The 15,013-nt window shown below is 53.4% G+C and overlaps 1 protein-coding gene across 1 annotated transcript; it reads right to left on the bottom strand.

The window, feature by feature from the left end:
* Positions 1–7,377: 7,377 nt before the first annotated feature.
* On the bottom strand, positions 7,378–14,616 carry LOC122494264 (testis, prostate and placenta expressed). Its single transcript, XM_043599314.1, has 8 exons — positions 14,529–14,616; positions 13,548–13,772; positions 10,326–10,387; positions 9,886–10,060; positions 9,387–9,448; positions 9,111–9,175; positions 8,701–8,733; positions 7,378–7,558 (listed from the first exon to the last, which is right to left on the bottom strand). Exons 2-8 carry the CDS (start codon positions 13,768–13,770, stop codon positions 7,528–7,530), a joined length of 651 nt encoding a protein of 216 aa, XP_043455249.1. The 5' UTR covers positions 13,771–13,772; positions 14,529–14,616; the 3' UTR covers positions 7,378–7,527.
* Positions 14,617–15,013: the final 397 nt, after the last annotated feature.

The raw sequence follows: 15,013 nt of genomic DNA, 5'->3' as shown, positions 1-15,013 counted from the left end.
GCACTGCTTATTCTGGTCATTCTTCCACTGGGGGATGATGGGGCATGGAGAGGGAGAGAGAGGTGTGCAGGCCTGGGTGGTAGGCTTGGGGCTGCGACATAAGGCTGGGTTTGAATCCCAAGTTTTGAATGCTCTGGTCACACAGCTTTGGGCAAGTCACTACACCTCTTTGGGACTCCATCTGCAAAATAGGGAGGTAACCCTTACCTTGCTCAGTTGCAGTGAGAATGAAAGGGCCTCACGTGTGGAGGCCCTGGTGGGCAAGCCGTGAAGGTGCTCACCAGGGCCCCAGGGAATAGGCCTGCAGCCTCTTGGCCTCCCCAGGGGTCTAACTGCAGCTCCTGCAAAGGGAGCTGGGCTGTGAGGGACAGGCAGCTTGTGGATGGTCAGAAGCCAGGAACCTGGCCTAGGAAGCAGGAGCGCTTGCTCAGCCCCAGGGGAGAACCAGGGCTTGCCTGGGGCAGCAGTGGCCCCAGGCAGATGCCCTGCCCCAGAGGGTTGCCTGCTCTCACCCTACTTGTACTCACCCTGTCACATGGCCATCTGCATGTCCATGTCCCCTCTCGGCCTTCCAACCCACCTTTCTTCTGTTCCCCTGCCCCAGTGTCCCAGTGGGCCAGCTGTGACTTGGCTCCTTCCATTTCTCAAGGGCAGGGGTAGAAAGGAGAGAGGGAGAAAGCCTGCCCAGGTCTGGGCATCTGAGAGCCAGTGGAGGGTGACTAGCTGGGTGGCCAAACACCCTGCCCTGGAGGTGGGGGTGGTGAGGGCACAAAGTCAAGAGGACAAGGAGCTGCCCGGGCCACAGGGGGCTCAAAACTGTGTGCAGAAGTCTTAGTAGAAAGGCCAAGAGGAACCTCAGATGTGACCCAGAACTAACACTCCCCTTGTCCCCTCTTTGTGTGCCCATGGGAGGACCTCCCTTGAGGAGCCATGTGGCCCTTCCTGCAGGTGTCCACCTGTCAGCAAGAGGACACCCAGGCCCCTTGTCTCTGTGTCAGGTTTGAAGCCTGGCTTCCTTTCTAGCTGAGTGACCTTAGGGAAAACCCACCCACGTTGCAGAGACTCCTGGAAAGCACTGGCATGTGTTTGGTGCTTAATAGCTTCATGTTGCCCTTCCTGAATGGAGTGGTCTTCATGTGCCTTGGGGCAGGAGGAAACCTGGCTGGCTATAGCTGAGCTCATGTGGGGCCTATGATGACGTTCTCTTCTTCTGTCCCCACCCCCACCTCTTCACACAAAAAGCCGGTCTCCTAAGGCTCCCACCTGGCCCTCAGCCTCAGGGCTCCAGCCTGTGTCAAAACCAGGGCATTGAATGGAGCCCGGGAGCCTGGGTGTATGTCCAGATTCAAGTCCTAGTCTTTTGATAAAAAGCGACCCCAGGCGTTTGTTGACTGCCCCTCCTGGGGCCCCAAATCCCCATCTGAAACAGAGGTCTTGACTCTGATCTCTGAGGGTCCTTGGAGATCTGACACTCTGATTCTGGGAAGGTGATAGAATCAACCCATGTCCTCTTTTCCTCTGCCTGCCTCTCCTGGCCTCCAGCCTGCTGTCCTGCTGCCTCAGCCTTGCTTCAGTCATAAGTGACAGAGACAGCATAGACTGGCGTAAGCAACTGCCCTCTGCAGCTGACCGCACCTCCCACCTACCTGCCCAGGAGCCCCACAGCCTCCTGTGTCCCATAGCTGATGTGAGCCTCCCTCTTGTAGAGCATACCGTTTTCGGGAGGGCACTCCAGACATTGTGACTAGCCGTGTAAACCAGCACTACCTCCTTTGGTCTCTGGGCAGTCATTCCCTTTGCCCCAACCACTGACAGGATAGGAAGAGGGTGGTTGCTTGGGGTGAGAGGTGACACCTGGATGACAGAGCTGAGAGGAACAAGAGGGAGAGGCCGACATAAACCCCCCATTTTGGAATTAGTACCACCCCACCCCCCACCCCCTCCTGGGGACAGACGTGCTGCACTGGTGGGGTGGGGCAGGGGTGGTGGCATTCTCCCAGGTCCTAGAAGTCATTGCCAGGGCAGGCTGGGCCCTCAAAGATGACTTTTGTAGGAAGCCTGTCATCCCAATAGTTTTGTCACTCTCCCACTGTGTGGCTGGCTGTGGGCTTGGCCCTGCACAGGGGTCCGGGGGGGGGGGGGAGGACCCTGATCTCTGGGGGTGGAGTCTGTGCTCGCAAGCCACGGTGGCAGTGGCATGGTGTTGTGGTGAAGAGCACCACAGTCAGACCTGGCTAGAGTCCCGCTCTGCCACTCAGCAGCAACAAAGCATTGGGCAGGTGGTGGGACTTCTCAAGCCTCATTTTCCTCATCGGTGAAATGGAGCCAGATGCTGCTATCCTCTGGGTGTAGGGTGAGGGCACAGTGAAATGGCCTGTGTGGAGGGTTTGGCATGTAGCGGCCACTCAGGAAAGCAGAACAGTGGGAGGCCAGAGGCCGAAGGGAGCTGGCCTAACTCTTCCATCTGAATGTCAGGGCTCTCCCCACCCCTACACACCATGCCACTCATAAGACCCTTTTCTTCTGCCGGCTTGTCATAGCCTCATATCATCTCCATGAGATGGGCAGGGAACACTTGAGTATGCCCTTTGGGCTGACCCCTGAGATCCCAAAGCCATGCATTTGGTGATGAGAGAGGCCTGGAATTGTGGGGTCTGGCCTGGTGGGGAATAGATAGAGAGGCTGGGACAGCCCTCGGCTCTGAACTTCACAGGCCTCGAGCTCTGGCTGCTGAAGCCTGGGGCTCTGGTTCCAACCCACTCTTTGTGGGCCAGGAAGCCAGGCACAATGGCTGGGACTGGTGCCGGCACCCGGTCTGGCCAGGGCAGCAGGAAAGCTCTTCACCATCCGGCAGAGGGGGCGGCCGGCCCTCTGGTGGGCCCTTGACTCCCAAAGGGATTAAAGCTGCTGTGTTCTGTCTCCCCATCCGTGCAGAAGCAGCTCCATAAAGAGCCTAGGCCTCCTCAGATGCCTTTGTGGAAACCTCTGTCTCCAGTCCTCCGTCCTGACTTTCTACCTCCCCACCTCATTCCCTCCTCTGGAGCAGGCCTCAGCCAGGACCATGGGCTGTTCAGGCTTTGGACGTTTGCCCGGGGCCTCCCAGCCTGGGCCAGGCTCGCCTGTGATAAGTTCCACATCCCATCCTCAAACGGGTGCTTTCTTTGTTCCTTGAAGGTCACGGCTCCAGGAAAAGCCTTGGCCGCTATTGATTTTCACAAATCTACCAAGATTCCAGGCCCAGAATGCCCAGTCCTCCTCAGGGCCCTGAAAAGGAGGTCAAGGGAAGGGGTGAGGATAGGGGGTGCCCTCGGGGTCTCCCCCTTCGCTGTGTGTGTGCAGCCCCAAACCTAGGTCTGCATTCCTGCCTCTGTTCATCCACAAGCATTACCAGTACCGGCAGCTTGCTGGGCACTGAGCGGGTGCTGCAGGGCATGAAACTGAAACTTCAGATGAGGGACTTTTGAGGTTTTCATGTATCAAACGGTAGGGTCAGAAATGTCAGAGCTGCTGACTTTTAGCACAAAATATCATATGTGAGTCCTCCCTGACCCTTGATCCATCCCCATTGCGGGCCCCAGGCCCTGGGTGAGGATGTGTATTGTGTTACTTTGTAATAAACACAACTATTACTTTGTAGTAATTGTTTCATTTAGTCCAGATCTGACTGTTGGTGTTGGGGCCCCCAGGCCCCATTCCTGAGCCCCGTGTTCACTCAGAAAAAAGGAGCCACCAAGTGCAGTATTTCCTTAGAACCAACTGTGGGCCAGAGGCTAGGAGTCAGTCCCCCCAAAATAGCTACCGTCAGGTCCTCATGGTCTTGGGGAAGACTGGGGTGGGGGTGGAGAGGGGAGGCCTGGAGGGAGCACTGCTTGGGAGAAATGGTAGGATTTGGTTAGGAAGAAGTGCAGAAAGCATTTCAGGTAGGATGAAGGCTTTGAACAAAGGGCAGACAAGAGCCTGCTGTGTTCAGAACAGCAAGGAGTCTGGTGGTGGTGGGGTTGTGTTGGAGTAATGCCTTGAGGCCCAGGGCCAGGGAGGTGGGCTGGGGACTGGCCAAAAGACCTGTAGGTGGGGCCATGGAAGCTGGACAGTCTCCAGGGCAGAGGCCATAGGGAGGATTTCTAACATGATTGATTGATTGATTGATTGATTTTTAAATTATTGCTTTCCCAATAGAAATTATTTTTAAAAAATTTTTAACGTTTTATTTATTTTTGAGACAGAGAGAGACAGAACGTGAGCAGGGGAGGGGCAGAGACAGAGTGAGACACAAAATCCGAAGCAGGCTCCAAGCTCTGAGCTGTCAGCACAGAGCCCAATGCGGGGCTCGAACCCACAAACCGTGAGATCATGGCCTGAGCTGAAGTCGGATGCTTAACCGACTGAGCCACCCAGGTGCCCCTAACATGATCTATTGATGAGTAAAGAGCCTCCGGAGGCTGAGAGGGCTTTGAGGCCAGGGCACAGTGGCCCCAGGTTGGGTAGGAATGGGGCTTTTCCCATCTCTTGGCCTCTGGATGGGGTTAACAAATGTGTTCACCCCGAGGAAGCCCCCTCTGGTTTCTTCCCCACTCTTGGCTTGTATCTCTCTCATCGCAGAAAGGCGGTGGAATGTGGTGGCTGCAGGCTCGAAGGTCAGGGATGCTGGCTTCAATTCCCAGCTCTGCCAATCACCAGCAGTGTGACCTTGGGCCAGTCATTTAACCTCCCTGAGTCCATTTCGTCATTCATAACACGGGTTTAAAATTACCCATCTCATGGTGTCTGCAAAGTGCTTACTTCATACATTATCTCGTGCTTAAAAACTAGAAAGTGCGGGGGTACCTGGCTGGCTCAGTCAGAAGAGTGTTTGGCTCTTGATCTTGGGGTCTTGAGTCTGAGCCCCATGTTGGGCATAGAGATTACTTAAAAAATAAATAAATAAACTTAAAAAAATAGAAAGTGCATAGCGAATCAGGCTCGTTGATGCTCATCTACTCTGTATTTTCTTCATTCTTGGGCACATGTTTTTATGCCTATGGAATCAGGATTCAGTGTATACCTGGTGGGCAAGAACCAAATTAAACTGCTGGTGTGGGTTACCATTCACAGTGTCTTGGGCTTGAGGAACGTGGCCTAGGTGTGCCCACATTCTCACCTTCTGCTTTCAGGTTTGAATCAGCTGGGCCTGCCTTCCTCCTACCAGGACTGGAAGCACCTCACAGGCAGGGATGGCATCTGGTCTGTGTCTTTCCCACACCCAGCACTGGGTGAGACAAGGCCTCAAATATCTGCTGGGCCAAATTCCTGGAGGGCCTTGCCCAGTCATTCAGTGTCAAGGAAGCAGGGCCAGGAAAAAACTCCTAGGGACTTGATTCTCACTGGAATACTGAAGCATGACCTCTGGCTGTCCCAAGACCCACACAGGGCAGGACTGTTGTGATGTGAGCTTTGGGCAAATCTATCCATTCTCGGAGCTGTCATGCTGGGGGTGGCACTCAGGGCTGCAGAATGTGGCTCTGACACCTCACGAGGTTCTGCCTGTGGCTTCCCAAGGTTCAAGCCAGGTGGACTGCCCTTTGGGCTTGGAGGAAAGGGTTTCTTCCTGCATGAAATGGCAGGAGGCTGGGTGCCTTCTGAATAGGCCCTCAAGGATGCAGGGACTCTGTGATCTGCTTACTTCTTCCTGTCTGCTCCTCCCCATGTTCCAGCTCTGTTGTCAGCAGAACCCCACACATGAGGACAGACAGACACCACGGTTCCTTACCTCGGTATAAGGATAGTACCCATCACCTCCACCCCTAAAAGAAATTTAAAAAAGCCTACTGTCTGTAAGGCAGCCTCTGTCTGCATTATCAGACAACAACACAACTCATCTCCTTGTTTTTTACCCGAGATTGAATAAAAGACTTCCCATTCTGGGAAATAATTTATTCTACAAATCTTGAGTGCAAACTATACATGAATACCGTGTCAAATACTGGGACTTTCTTTGAGTCCTGAGCCCTGGGTTTGGCTGGAGGTGAATGACTTCCTGATCTGGGCCTCAGTTTTCCCCATCTGTGATATGGGATAGCGTTGGTTCTGGTCGCTTTGCAGAGTGTTTATAGGGCATGAGGTCTGGAGGAGATAAATGAGCCACATGGCATTGTGTTCTGAATAGTGTAATATAGGCTCCAGAAATAAGAGGTTGGTAGTAGTCTTTAAATTCCTTCCACATGAGGGGTGCCTGGGTGGCTCAGTCGGTTGAGCATCCGACTTCAGCTCAGGTCATGATCTCAGAGTCTGTGAGTTTGAGCCCCGCATCGGGCTCTGTGCTGACAGCTCGGAGCCTGGAGCCTGCTTCTGATCCTGTGTCTCCCTCTCTCTCTGCCCCTCCCCCACTCATGCTCTGTCTCTCTCACTCTCAAAAATGAATAAATATTAAAAAAAAAATTAAAAAAAAATTCCTTCCACATGAGACCTGGCCTGCATGCAGTAGGTGCTCAGTAAATATTAGTGGAAGGAGATGGGGAGGGTGTAAGTAACCTAACCTTTGTGGACGCTGACTCTCCAGAAAATCAGATGACAACAAGGAGCTTCTCCATGAGAAAATGTATATGTGGGTGGACACATCATTTTGTTCACGATCTCACAAGGTTCATGGATCCCTGAGGTTCCAGATCCTAGCAGCAGAGTCTTGTTCAAACAGTCTTTGAGCTGGGTGGCTATTTACCTGATTGGGATCTGTCCTTGCACACTGCCCACCAAGTGGGATGTGGATGGGGTATCTAGAAGGTCTGGGAGCTCAACATTTATCCTGGCTCTCTAACCATGCCAGAGACACTCTTCCTTAACCCCTTTGAGTTCGGTTATCCTGGCCCTGGCCCAGGACTGCCTATGGCTGGCCCCAGGACATCGTGCTTTCCTCTCTGTAGTTTGGACAGATGAGGGCTAGTCCTGAAGCTCTGTGGATAGAGCAGACAATGCTTGCTCTACACCCAGAGGCTGCCTCTAGGCCACCAGAGCCTGCCAGGCCCAGAGAAGCCCCCTACCAGAGTATATTGGTGGAAGCTTTTGAGAGAGGTGTCTAACAGTCCCTTTTGACCCGGGCCCAAGTTCAGCATCTGAAGTGGAGGGAGCCTGGTTGTGAGGCTGCAAGCAGGGGATGGGGCATAGGGAAAACCCATTTTGCAGGCAGCCTATCTCTACACCTCACCCCTGGCTGAGCCCTGGCGCTTAGACTCTGACTCTCTACCTGGGGTCATGAGACAGCTTTCTCCAGCCTCCCACCACTCCTCAGGAGTTGGCAGGAGACAGGTAAAGGTAGGACATCATCATCCTGAGGTACTGACCCCTCTCCCAGTCCGTACAACACACACACACACACACACACACACACACACACACACACATGTGCCTGGTTCCTTCCTGGGGGAGCATTAGGTTTATTTCCAGTCCGGCTGAACTTTTAGGGAGATGGGTGGTGCCACCATACCCGCTCTGTCCTGCTGGAGAACCGGAGATGGCACAGCCCAGCAGCCTGAGGACTGGCTTCCTTTTCACAGATTAATGCCAGGGGGTCAGGTAGTTGACACGACTGTGGAGAGAAACAGGGGTGAGGCAGGGGCCTCCAGGGTGTCCTGGAAAGTCAGGCTGTCCTTCTCTAGGGTTTTCCCCCAAACCCACCACCTGTCCTCGAGGCTCTGAAAACACACCTTCCATCCTGCCTTTCTATGGCTCAAGAGCCTTCAATGGCTCCCTGTTTCCTTTTATTTATATATTTTCAGTGACTCTGCTTGACTTTCAGGCCCCCCCTCCTCCACTTTCACTTTGCCTCATCTTTTGTTCCCCATTGATTACAAATAATGTACTGCTTTGCTCATTTTTCAAACATTTAGTGCACCTGCTCTAGCAGGCACTATGTAGCAGTAAGAAATCAGAAAGCATTCCCTTGTGTGTGCACAGGGTGGGTGAGAGAAGGCAAGCTCTCCAACGATAAGTATAATGCCATAGTCTGCATGCTGTCAGATATGCGTGCACATGTGGTGAGCGACCCAAGGGGGTTTAAGCTAGAGGGGAGAGGCAGGGGATCAGCAAAGACTTCAAGAAGGATGGAACATCTAGGCTGGGCTTTCAAGGGTGGGGAGGGATTTTCCAGGCAGAGAGGGAAGGATTATCTAGGCCCAGCAACAGCAGCAGCAAAGGTGTGGAGTGCCTGGTTGTGCTGGTCCTTTGGTTGATACCCAGGAGTCTGGTACTGCTGCCGTGGAGGGAAGGAGGCTGGGTAGGTGGGAGATGACCAAATGATGAAGATGCCTGAATACCTTGCACACTCCTGCTGGGAACATGAGCCTCAGCCCTTACCACCTATCCACATCCTGGAAGGCAAACTCTCAGTTCTTTCCATCATGTGTCTTACGTGCCTGTTTAGTTTTCCAGCCGCCTTCCTCCCTGGTAAGCCCTCCTCCTTTTGGCCTAGTCTGAGCCAAATCTGGTGAGACAGGCACCCTGCTCCCCCCCCATCTCCCAGCAGGCCATCCTTTTGCCTGGCGAGGATCTCTTAGGAGGGAGGCAACTCAGTCCCCCAATATCACCTCCTGGGGGACTCGTACCAATCCCTTGGTGCGAGGCCCTGTGGGTGCAGTGGGGTCTGAGAATCCCCAGAGTCCAGAGGTGGCAGAGGCACAGCCCCAACGGGCGAGTGGCTAGGTGCGAGCAGGGGCGGGGTCACTCCCCTACCTGTAGATTGAGCCGAAGCGTCGGTAAGCATTCCTGCGAAAAACGGAGGAGGAAGGTGAGCCCGAGGTGGGGAAGGGCGACCCTATCCAGGAACCTCACTCCCATCTCCAGAAGCGCCATCCCACCAGAAGGATTACTAAAGTCCACCCTCGTCCCACCTAAGGCCTCCACTCCGAAAGGGTGGGGTTGCCAGGGGGGACTGGGCGACAGGGTGTTCCGTTTGATAGGAATTAAACACCCATTCATTTTGAGACTGCAATTTTTTGGAGGTGTATTGGAGCCCAGCAGTTCTTCCCAGGTCTCACAGTTTCAAGAGTCACTAAGTGTACTCTGAAGAAGATGGCCATGTACTCTGAGGCCCATCCTCCCTCCCTGAGGTATGGGGTCCCGGGGTCTGTGCCGTCACTTACAGGGTGTCGAAAGGCAGGGGCTTCTGTCCGTAGCGGTCCAGGCTGGGGTTCTGGTTGAGACAGTACTGGCGCAGGGCCAGAGGAATGGGGGGTCCGTGATTCTAGGGGGACACTGACCCCGGCCCCCGCCCCGCACATTGCTCTCTGCCGGAGATCTTAACCCTGGGGACTGGGAAACCCTGCCTGGGCGTCATTTCCCCTCCCCGACCCCCGTGTTAGCCTCTCCTTCCCCACCCCCTGGTCCCCAGGGACAGGTCAGCGCGCAGCCCTCCTTACCCGCCAGTTCTGGGTCACCTCGGGCTTCAAGTACCGCACCGCGTAGCCACTGAAACTCTCCACTGCGGAGAGACCGCCCATCTGCAGCGCCCAGCCCTCCGCGGACAAACTCCGCCCCCGCTCTTACCTGAGCCCGCCCCTAGATCAAACCACGCCCACACACTTGTTATTTGAGCCAGTCCCGCCTCCCCTGCCCCGCCAGAACAAGCCCCGCCTCCAAACCCTGCTCCAAGGGCCCCAGAACCAGCCCCGCGCGCAGCCTCCGCCCCAATGGCGTCCTCTGGCGTGGACCTGGCCCCTGCCACCTCCACAAGACGAACCCCACCTCCCTGTCCCTCAGCCCATTTCGGTCCCGCTCACTCTCTGTGCCCAGCTGCTCCTCAGCTTCCCCGCTGTCCTTGCCACAGCCCACCTGATGCCGCCCCCCTCAGCCCCCAGCCGCAGTTGGCTTCCCGGGTCTCTCCCGCCTTATGGCATCCTCCGCGCCCAGTAGACTGACCCCTCTTGTTCAGGCAGGGCAACTTGAACTCGCCAGCTGAGGACACGAAGCGGGACCAGTCCTCAATGGCGCGAGTGAAACAAGGCCAGTCCACCCGGTTGATGCCCGGCGCGATGGGTACCAGCTTTCCCTCATGGCACCTGTTTCGGAGTCTCCGGCCGGTTTCGGTGATGTCCTGCCGGGCGATGGGAGTCAGGGCCGCGTGGTAGGTGCCGAAGCCTGGGGGGCGACCCAGACCGCCCCATAGACAGGAGCTGATAACTTGGCCCATCTGACCCATGGGCCTGATGGAGGGCCTTGAAGCCCCTAAAGGAGATGGGAAGGGGGAAGGGCCACAAGCAGGCAGCTGGAGAACCAGAGGTACTTGGGGCTGGGCACAGGCAGGGCCTTCACACCGTCTCCCCTGAGCAAACCCAGGGCCAGAAGCAAAGGACACTCACCAAGCACTGCAGAGGTTTATTGGGGACACCGAAAAGTGTGAAGTAGGCGTTGTCAAAGTCATCTGAAGAAAAAAAAGGAGGGAAGAGGTAGGTGTCTCCTCTACTTTGGACCCGAGTCCTACTTCTGGGAATTTATCCCACATTACAGGTACACAACTGGGAAATGATATGAGTAAAAGATCTACCCATTTCAACATTGTTCATAAGACAAAATGGCCGGGAATAGCTCAAGTGTCTCATTCAAGGACTTGTTAAATACACTCTGATACATCCTCGCTATGCAGCTACTCAAAATAAACAGGAAATTCTCGATACAAGACCTCCAAGGTGCAGAAGAGTATATGCTGTATGCTACCTTTTGCTTTAAAGCACAAAACTGAGGAGATTGGAGGCAGAGAAGAATATACATTCAGGTCATCACCTTAACCATGTCATCAAACTTGGCATCACGAATAGCAGGATAACAACATTATGTGCCTCCTGCTGAAGCACTATGGCAAGCATGCAGGATTCTGGCCAGCGATGTTTTACCTGGTTAATCAAGCCACCCCATCCAGCTTCTCGTTTACAGAAAACAGTCAAGGTAAACAACACCCTAAGGAAACAATCACTCGCATTCACAATGTAGGACTGTCTATCATGTAACTATTTTGAACTCTAAAAAGTCGATATGAGGGAAAAATGGAAAGTGGGCAGACTATTTCAGACTGAAACTAAAGATATGTAACACCCAGTTGCAATGCACAATCCTAGATTGCAGTCTGGTTCCAGAAGGAATTTTATTTTATTTATTTATTTATTTAATTTTTAATTAAAAAAAATTTTTTTTTTAACATTTATTTATTTTTGAGACAGAGAGAGACAGAGCATGAATGGGGGAGGGTCAGAGAGAGGGAGACACAGAATCTGAAACAGGCTCCAGGCTCTGAGCCGTCAGCACAGAGCCTGACGCGGGGCTCGAACTCACGGACCGTGAGATCATGACCTGAGCCGAAGTCGACTACTTAACCGACTGAGCCACCCAGGCGCCCCTTTATTTTATTTTATTTTATTTTATTTTATTTTATTTTATTTTATTTTATTTTATTTTATTTTATTTTATTTTATTGTTTTTTTTTTGTTTTTGTTTTGTTTTGTTTTTTTGAGAGAGAAAGAGCACGTGGGGAAGGGCAGAGAGAGGGAGAAAGAGAATCCCAAGCAGGCTCCAGGCTGCAAGCACAGAACTAGATGGGGCTCAAAGTCACGAAACTGTGAGATCATGACTTGAGCAGAAACGAAGAGTTGGACGCTCAACCAACACCCAGGTGCCCCCAAAAGGATTTTAAAGCTATGAGATATCTTTAGGGGTCATTTGGGACATTTAAATATAGACCACATATTATGTGTTAGGGAATTATTGTTAACTTTCCTAGATGTGATAATGGTATTGTGTCACAGAGGAGGCTGTTAGCAGTGGGAGCTGCTTGCTGAAGAGTGTGGGAGAGTGTGAGTGTGTGTGTGTGTTAGAGAGAGAAGAGTCAAATATGGTAATACAGTACCCGAAGCAGGTGGAAGGCAACCGGTGTCCATAGTATTATCCTTCCAACTTTTCTCTATGTTTGAATACACTCATAGTAAAAAGTTAGGGAGCAGAAGTATATATATTTGTATTTGCATTAATAAACAATGGAAGGATACATTAGGAACTAGATGGACACCTGTAAATCAGCAGAGGTGGAGAGTGGAGGCGGCGAGGTGTTAAAACGTACATTATTACAGCATTTTGAATTTTGAAGCTGTGACTTGATTACTTTTATTAAAAGCATATACTTGCCATAAAATACATATCTAAATCAAGAGCGTTCCCTAAAAATGTAAATTGCTGGTTTCCAAGAGCCTTCCCACGCAGCAGTTAGTGGGAGCCCCGTGGCTGCTCCCTCATAGAGGGACAGGTGGGGGGACCCCACTTCACCTTTCATCCCTCCCTCCTCCCCACCTCCCCACCCACCTCTGGCATGTCCCATCTTGGCCCCTGCAGGGCTCTGCACGGGACCTCTGGAGGTCTCCATGCAGTCTCTGACACCCTCACCCCACCTGTCACCTCAGCTGCAACCTGGGCCTCATTCCAGACTCCCTGCTCTTGCTTGGCACCCACTCTGTTACCAAATCCTGTTACTTTATCTCCTAAATACCTTCCCAAACCCTCTCCTGTGGCCAAGACACTGTCACTCCTTCCTGAAGACTGTCTTCCCTCCCGGTGTCTTAACACCCAACCCCCTTATCCACCTCTGGTCCCTCTGGGCCATCCTCCACCCCCTCCCCACCCCCAGAATGCTCAGACTTCTTTTCTGCTTCAGGTCTTCAGAGGTTCCTCTTTCTCTCCCAAGTCCAGACCCCTGAGCTTAGCAACAAGGCCCTTTCTGAGCTGTGCCCTTCTCCCCTCCCCAGCTCTTACTGTGATCACCAACTTTACCCTTTGGCTCAACCAACCACCCCCCCCAAGTTCACCCAACACCTCCTGCAGCTTTTCTTTCCCAGGCCCCTGTACATGCTGTTCCCTCTAGCTAGGACACCTTTGCTTCCCCGCCGCTGCAGCTCAGTGTCAGGCACCAAGCAAGTGCTTAATAAATGTGTGGAAATGAATGTGTATTCCTGCATCCATGCATGCATTCATGCATTCATTCATTCATTCATTCATTCATTCATTCACAGGCACCCCCACCTCCACACCCAAGCCGCTCAATGGATGAAGACTTACTCCTTGGGCCTATGTGGCCTTTTCACCCCGAAGACGCTCAGGTCCTCCTCCTATTCACGGTAAGCGTGAGGAGGCTGTTCCTCTTTTCCATCTGGAGAGCAGGTTGGGCAGAAGCTGTCATTATTGCTTTTATTATCACTCCTACTACTGCGACAACTGACTTCTGCACAGCTCTCTCTCTCTGAATAACGACCGCCACATTATTGTTGCGCACGTACTATGTACCGGGCACTACGTTAAGTGCTTCTCTTGGCTTGTTTTAATCTCACGATAACCTTGCGAGGCAGGCGCTGTTATCATCCCCATTTTCCTGATAGGGAAGCAGAGGCTCAGACCTAAGCAGAGCTGGGACTAGCCCTTTTAACGTTTTCATGTGCCACCGACGGCCTTGCCCTCTACCAGGGCTCTCCTTGAAACCCTCCACCCACTCCTTTCCCAAAGGCCCAGAAGGGCCGCGGACACCAGCGGCAGCCAGGTGGCCTGACCTTTGCGGCAGTAGGTGGTGGAACGGCAGTGCTCGTCCGAAAGACAGGCCCTGACAGAGTCCATGTCCATGCGGCGCAGGCTGGGCAGGGCCGGGTGGTACAGCTGTCGCTTCACGCCAGCCAGCTGGTTGCGCGTCCGCGCCACCGGCAGCGAGATGGTCGGGGACCCGTACACGTGGGTGGAGCCGTCCTCCCAGGGCACCAGGTCGACGATGCGGGCCATGGCTGGGGAGCAGAGACACCCCGACCAAACACTCTCCTGAGGGGTAGCGCGACCTTGGCCAGTGCGGATTTATCTACTCGCCCAACGGTCATGGATGATGTACCCTCGGCTAGGAGCTCCCCATGTGGTGTTAGGGACACCCGGACTCACGCACGCATGCGCAAACACACAACGTGCTCAGGGCTCTGGCAGGTGAGCACAGGGTGTGTGTGGTTGGGAACAGTCTAAAAGAGGAGGCGTAAGAGTCTTCTATTCTTAAGTAATGATCAGGAAGAAGCAGCAGCAAGTGGGTTCAGAATTTATCTCAGTCTGCCCCTGGGTAGCTAATTATGGACTTCTGGCCTTAGCTAAAGTGCCTGGCATTTACTCAAAATTCTACAGGGAGATATAGGAAAGTTTTAAATAAGGGGAGAGGCATGAACTACAAGAGATATGAACTACAAAAGCATTGCTGGTTACTCAGTGCCTCCCTTTAAAGAGCGGCTATTCCCACAGCCTTTCGGTCATTTAAACGTTAGGAGAATTTGTTGAGCCGGCTTGCTTTCTTCCTGACTCAGTTACAGGTGCGAGAGGGAGGTGGGCGGTAAGTGGGTAGGAGGAGCGAGGACCTTGGACCATGGAGGAGCAGGGAGAGGGCAAGGTGACTGGCCTGAGGAAGCTGTCTCAGGGGGTAGGCCTGCATGGGGAGGATGGGGAATGGGGCGGGGAGAAGTGGGGGGGAAGGGACACACTGCTCCTCACCCACCGACAGTGGCTACCTTGTCTGCAGGGCACAGGCCCCAGATGCACAGGCCTATGAGGGTTTTCTGCTCTTCTGACTACTCAGTGGGGAGAAGAGGCAGGAAGATGGGCTGGCCTCAGAGCCTTATACAGTAGGAGCACAAAGGAACATTCTGCAGAGACAATGCCCACTGCAGCCTGATTGTGAAGACGCCTGCTCCTCGGCAACCCTGGCAACTAACTGTAGGCTCTGAGGAGAGGAGCCAGCTAGCAAGGGTGCTGTGAAATGGCCCCTGCTTTCGGCTTTCCTGAAGGTTGCTGTCTCCCAAGCCTTAGCACAAGCCAGGCATGTTGAGAAATGTCTGAAAGGAAGTGGGCTCCCTGGAGGCAGCCATACGAGGGCTAGCCAGGGCAGGCTGTGTGATCCTGGACTGGTCGCTGTCTCTCTCTAGGTCTCAAGGCTCTGTGTTAGGCAAGACCCTAGGTCCTGCCATGCAGGGAGACTGTGGGCTCTCCTGGAAAC

Source organism: Prionailurus bengalensis, chromosome E2 (genome assembly GCF_016509475.1).
Source record: "Prionailurus bengalensis isolate Pbe53 chromosome E2, Fcat_Pben_1.1_paternal_pri, whole genome shotgun sequence".
Lineage (NCBI taxonomy): Eukaryota > Metazoa > Chordata > Mammalia > Carnivora > Felidae > Prionailurus > Prionailurus bengalensis.
The sequence above is the reverse complement of the archived record's forward strand: the minus strand, read 5'-3'. Positions and strand labels throughout refer to the sequence as shown.

What these genes read in the sequence shown, in the direction of transcription:
- LOC122494264 (XM_043599314.1), bottom strand. Translation starts at nt 13,770, where the DNA reads ATGGCCCGCATCGTCGACCTGGTGCCCTGGGAGGACGGCTCCACCCAC. An exon ending in GCCCTGCCTGAACAAGAGGG is followed by an intron (nt 9,449 to 9,885) that starts GTCAGTCTACTG and finishes GTCTCTCCGCAG; the next exon opens with TGGAGAGTTTCAGTGGCTAC. An exon ending in CCCCTGCCTTTCGACACCCT is followed by an intron (nt 8,734 to 9,110) that starts GTAAGTGACGGC and finishes CGTTTTTCGCAG; the next exon opens with GAATGCTTACCGACGCTTCG.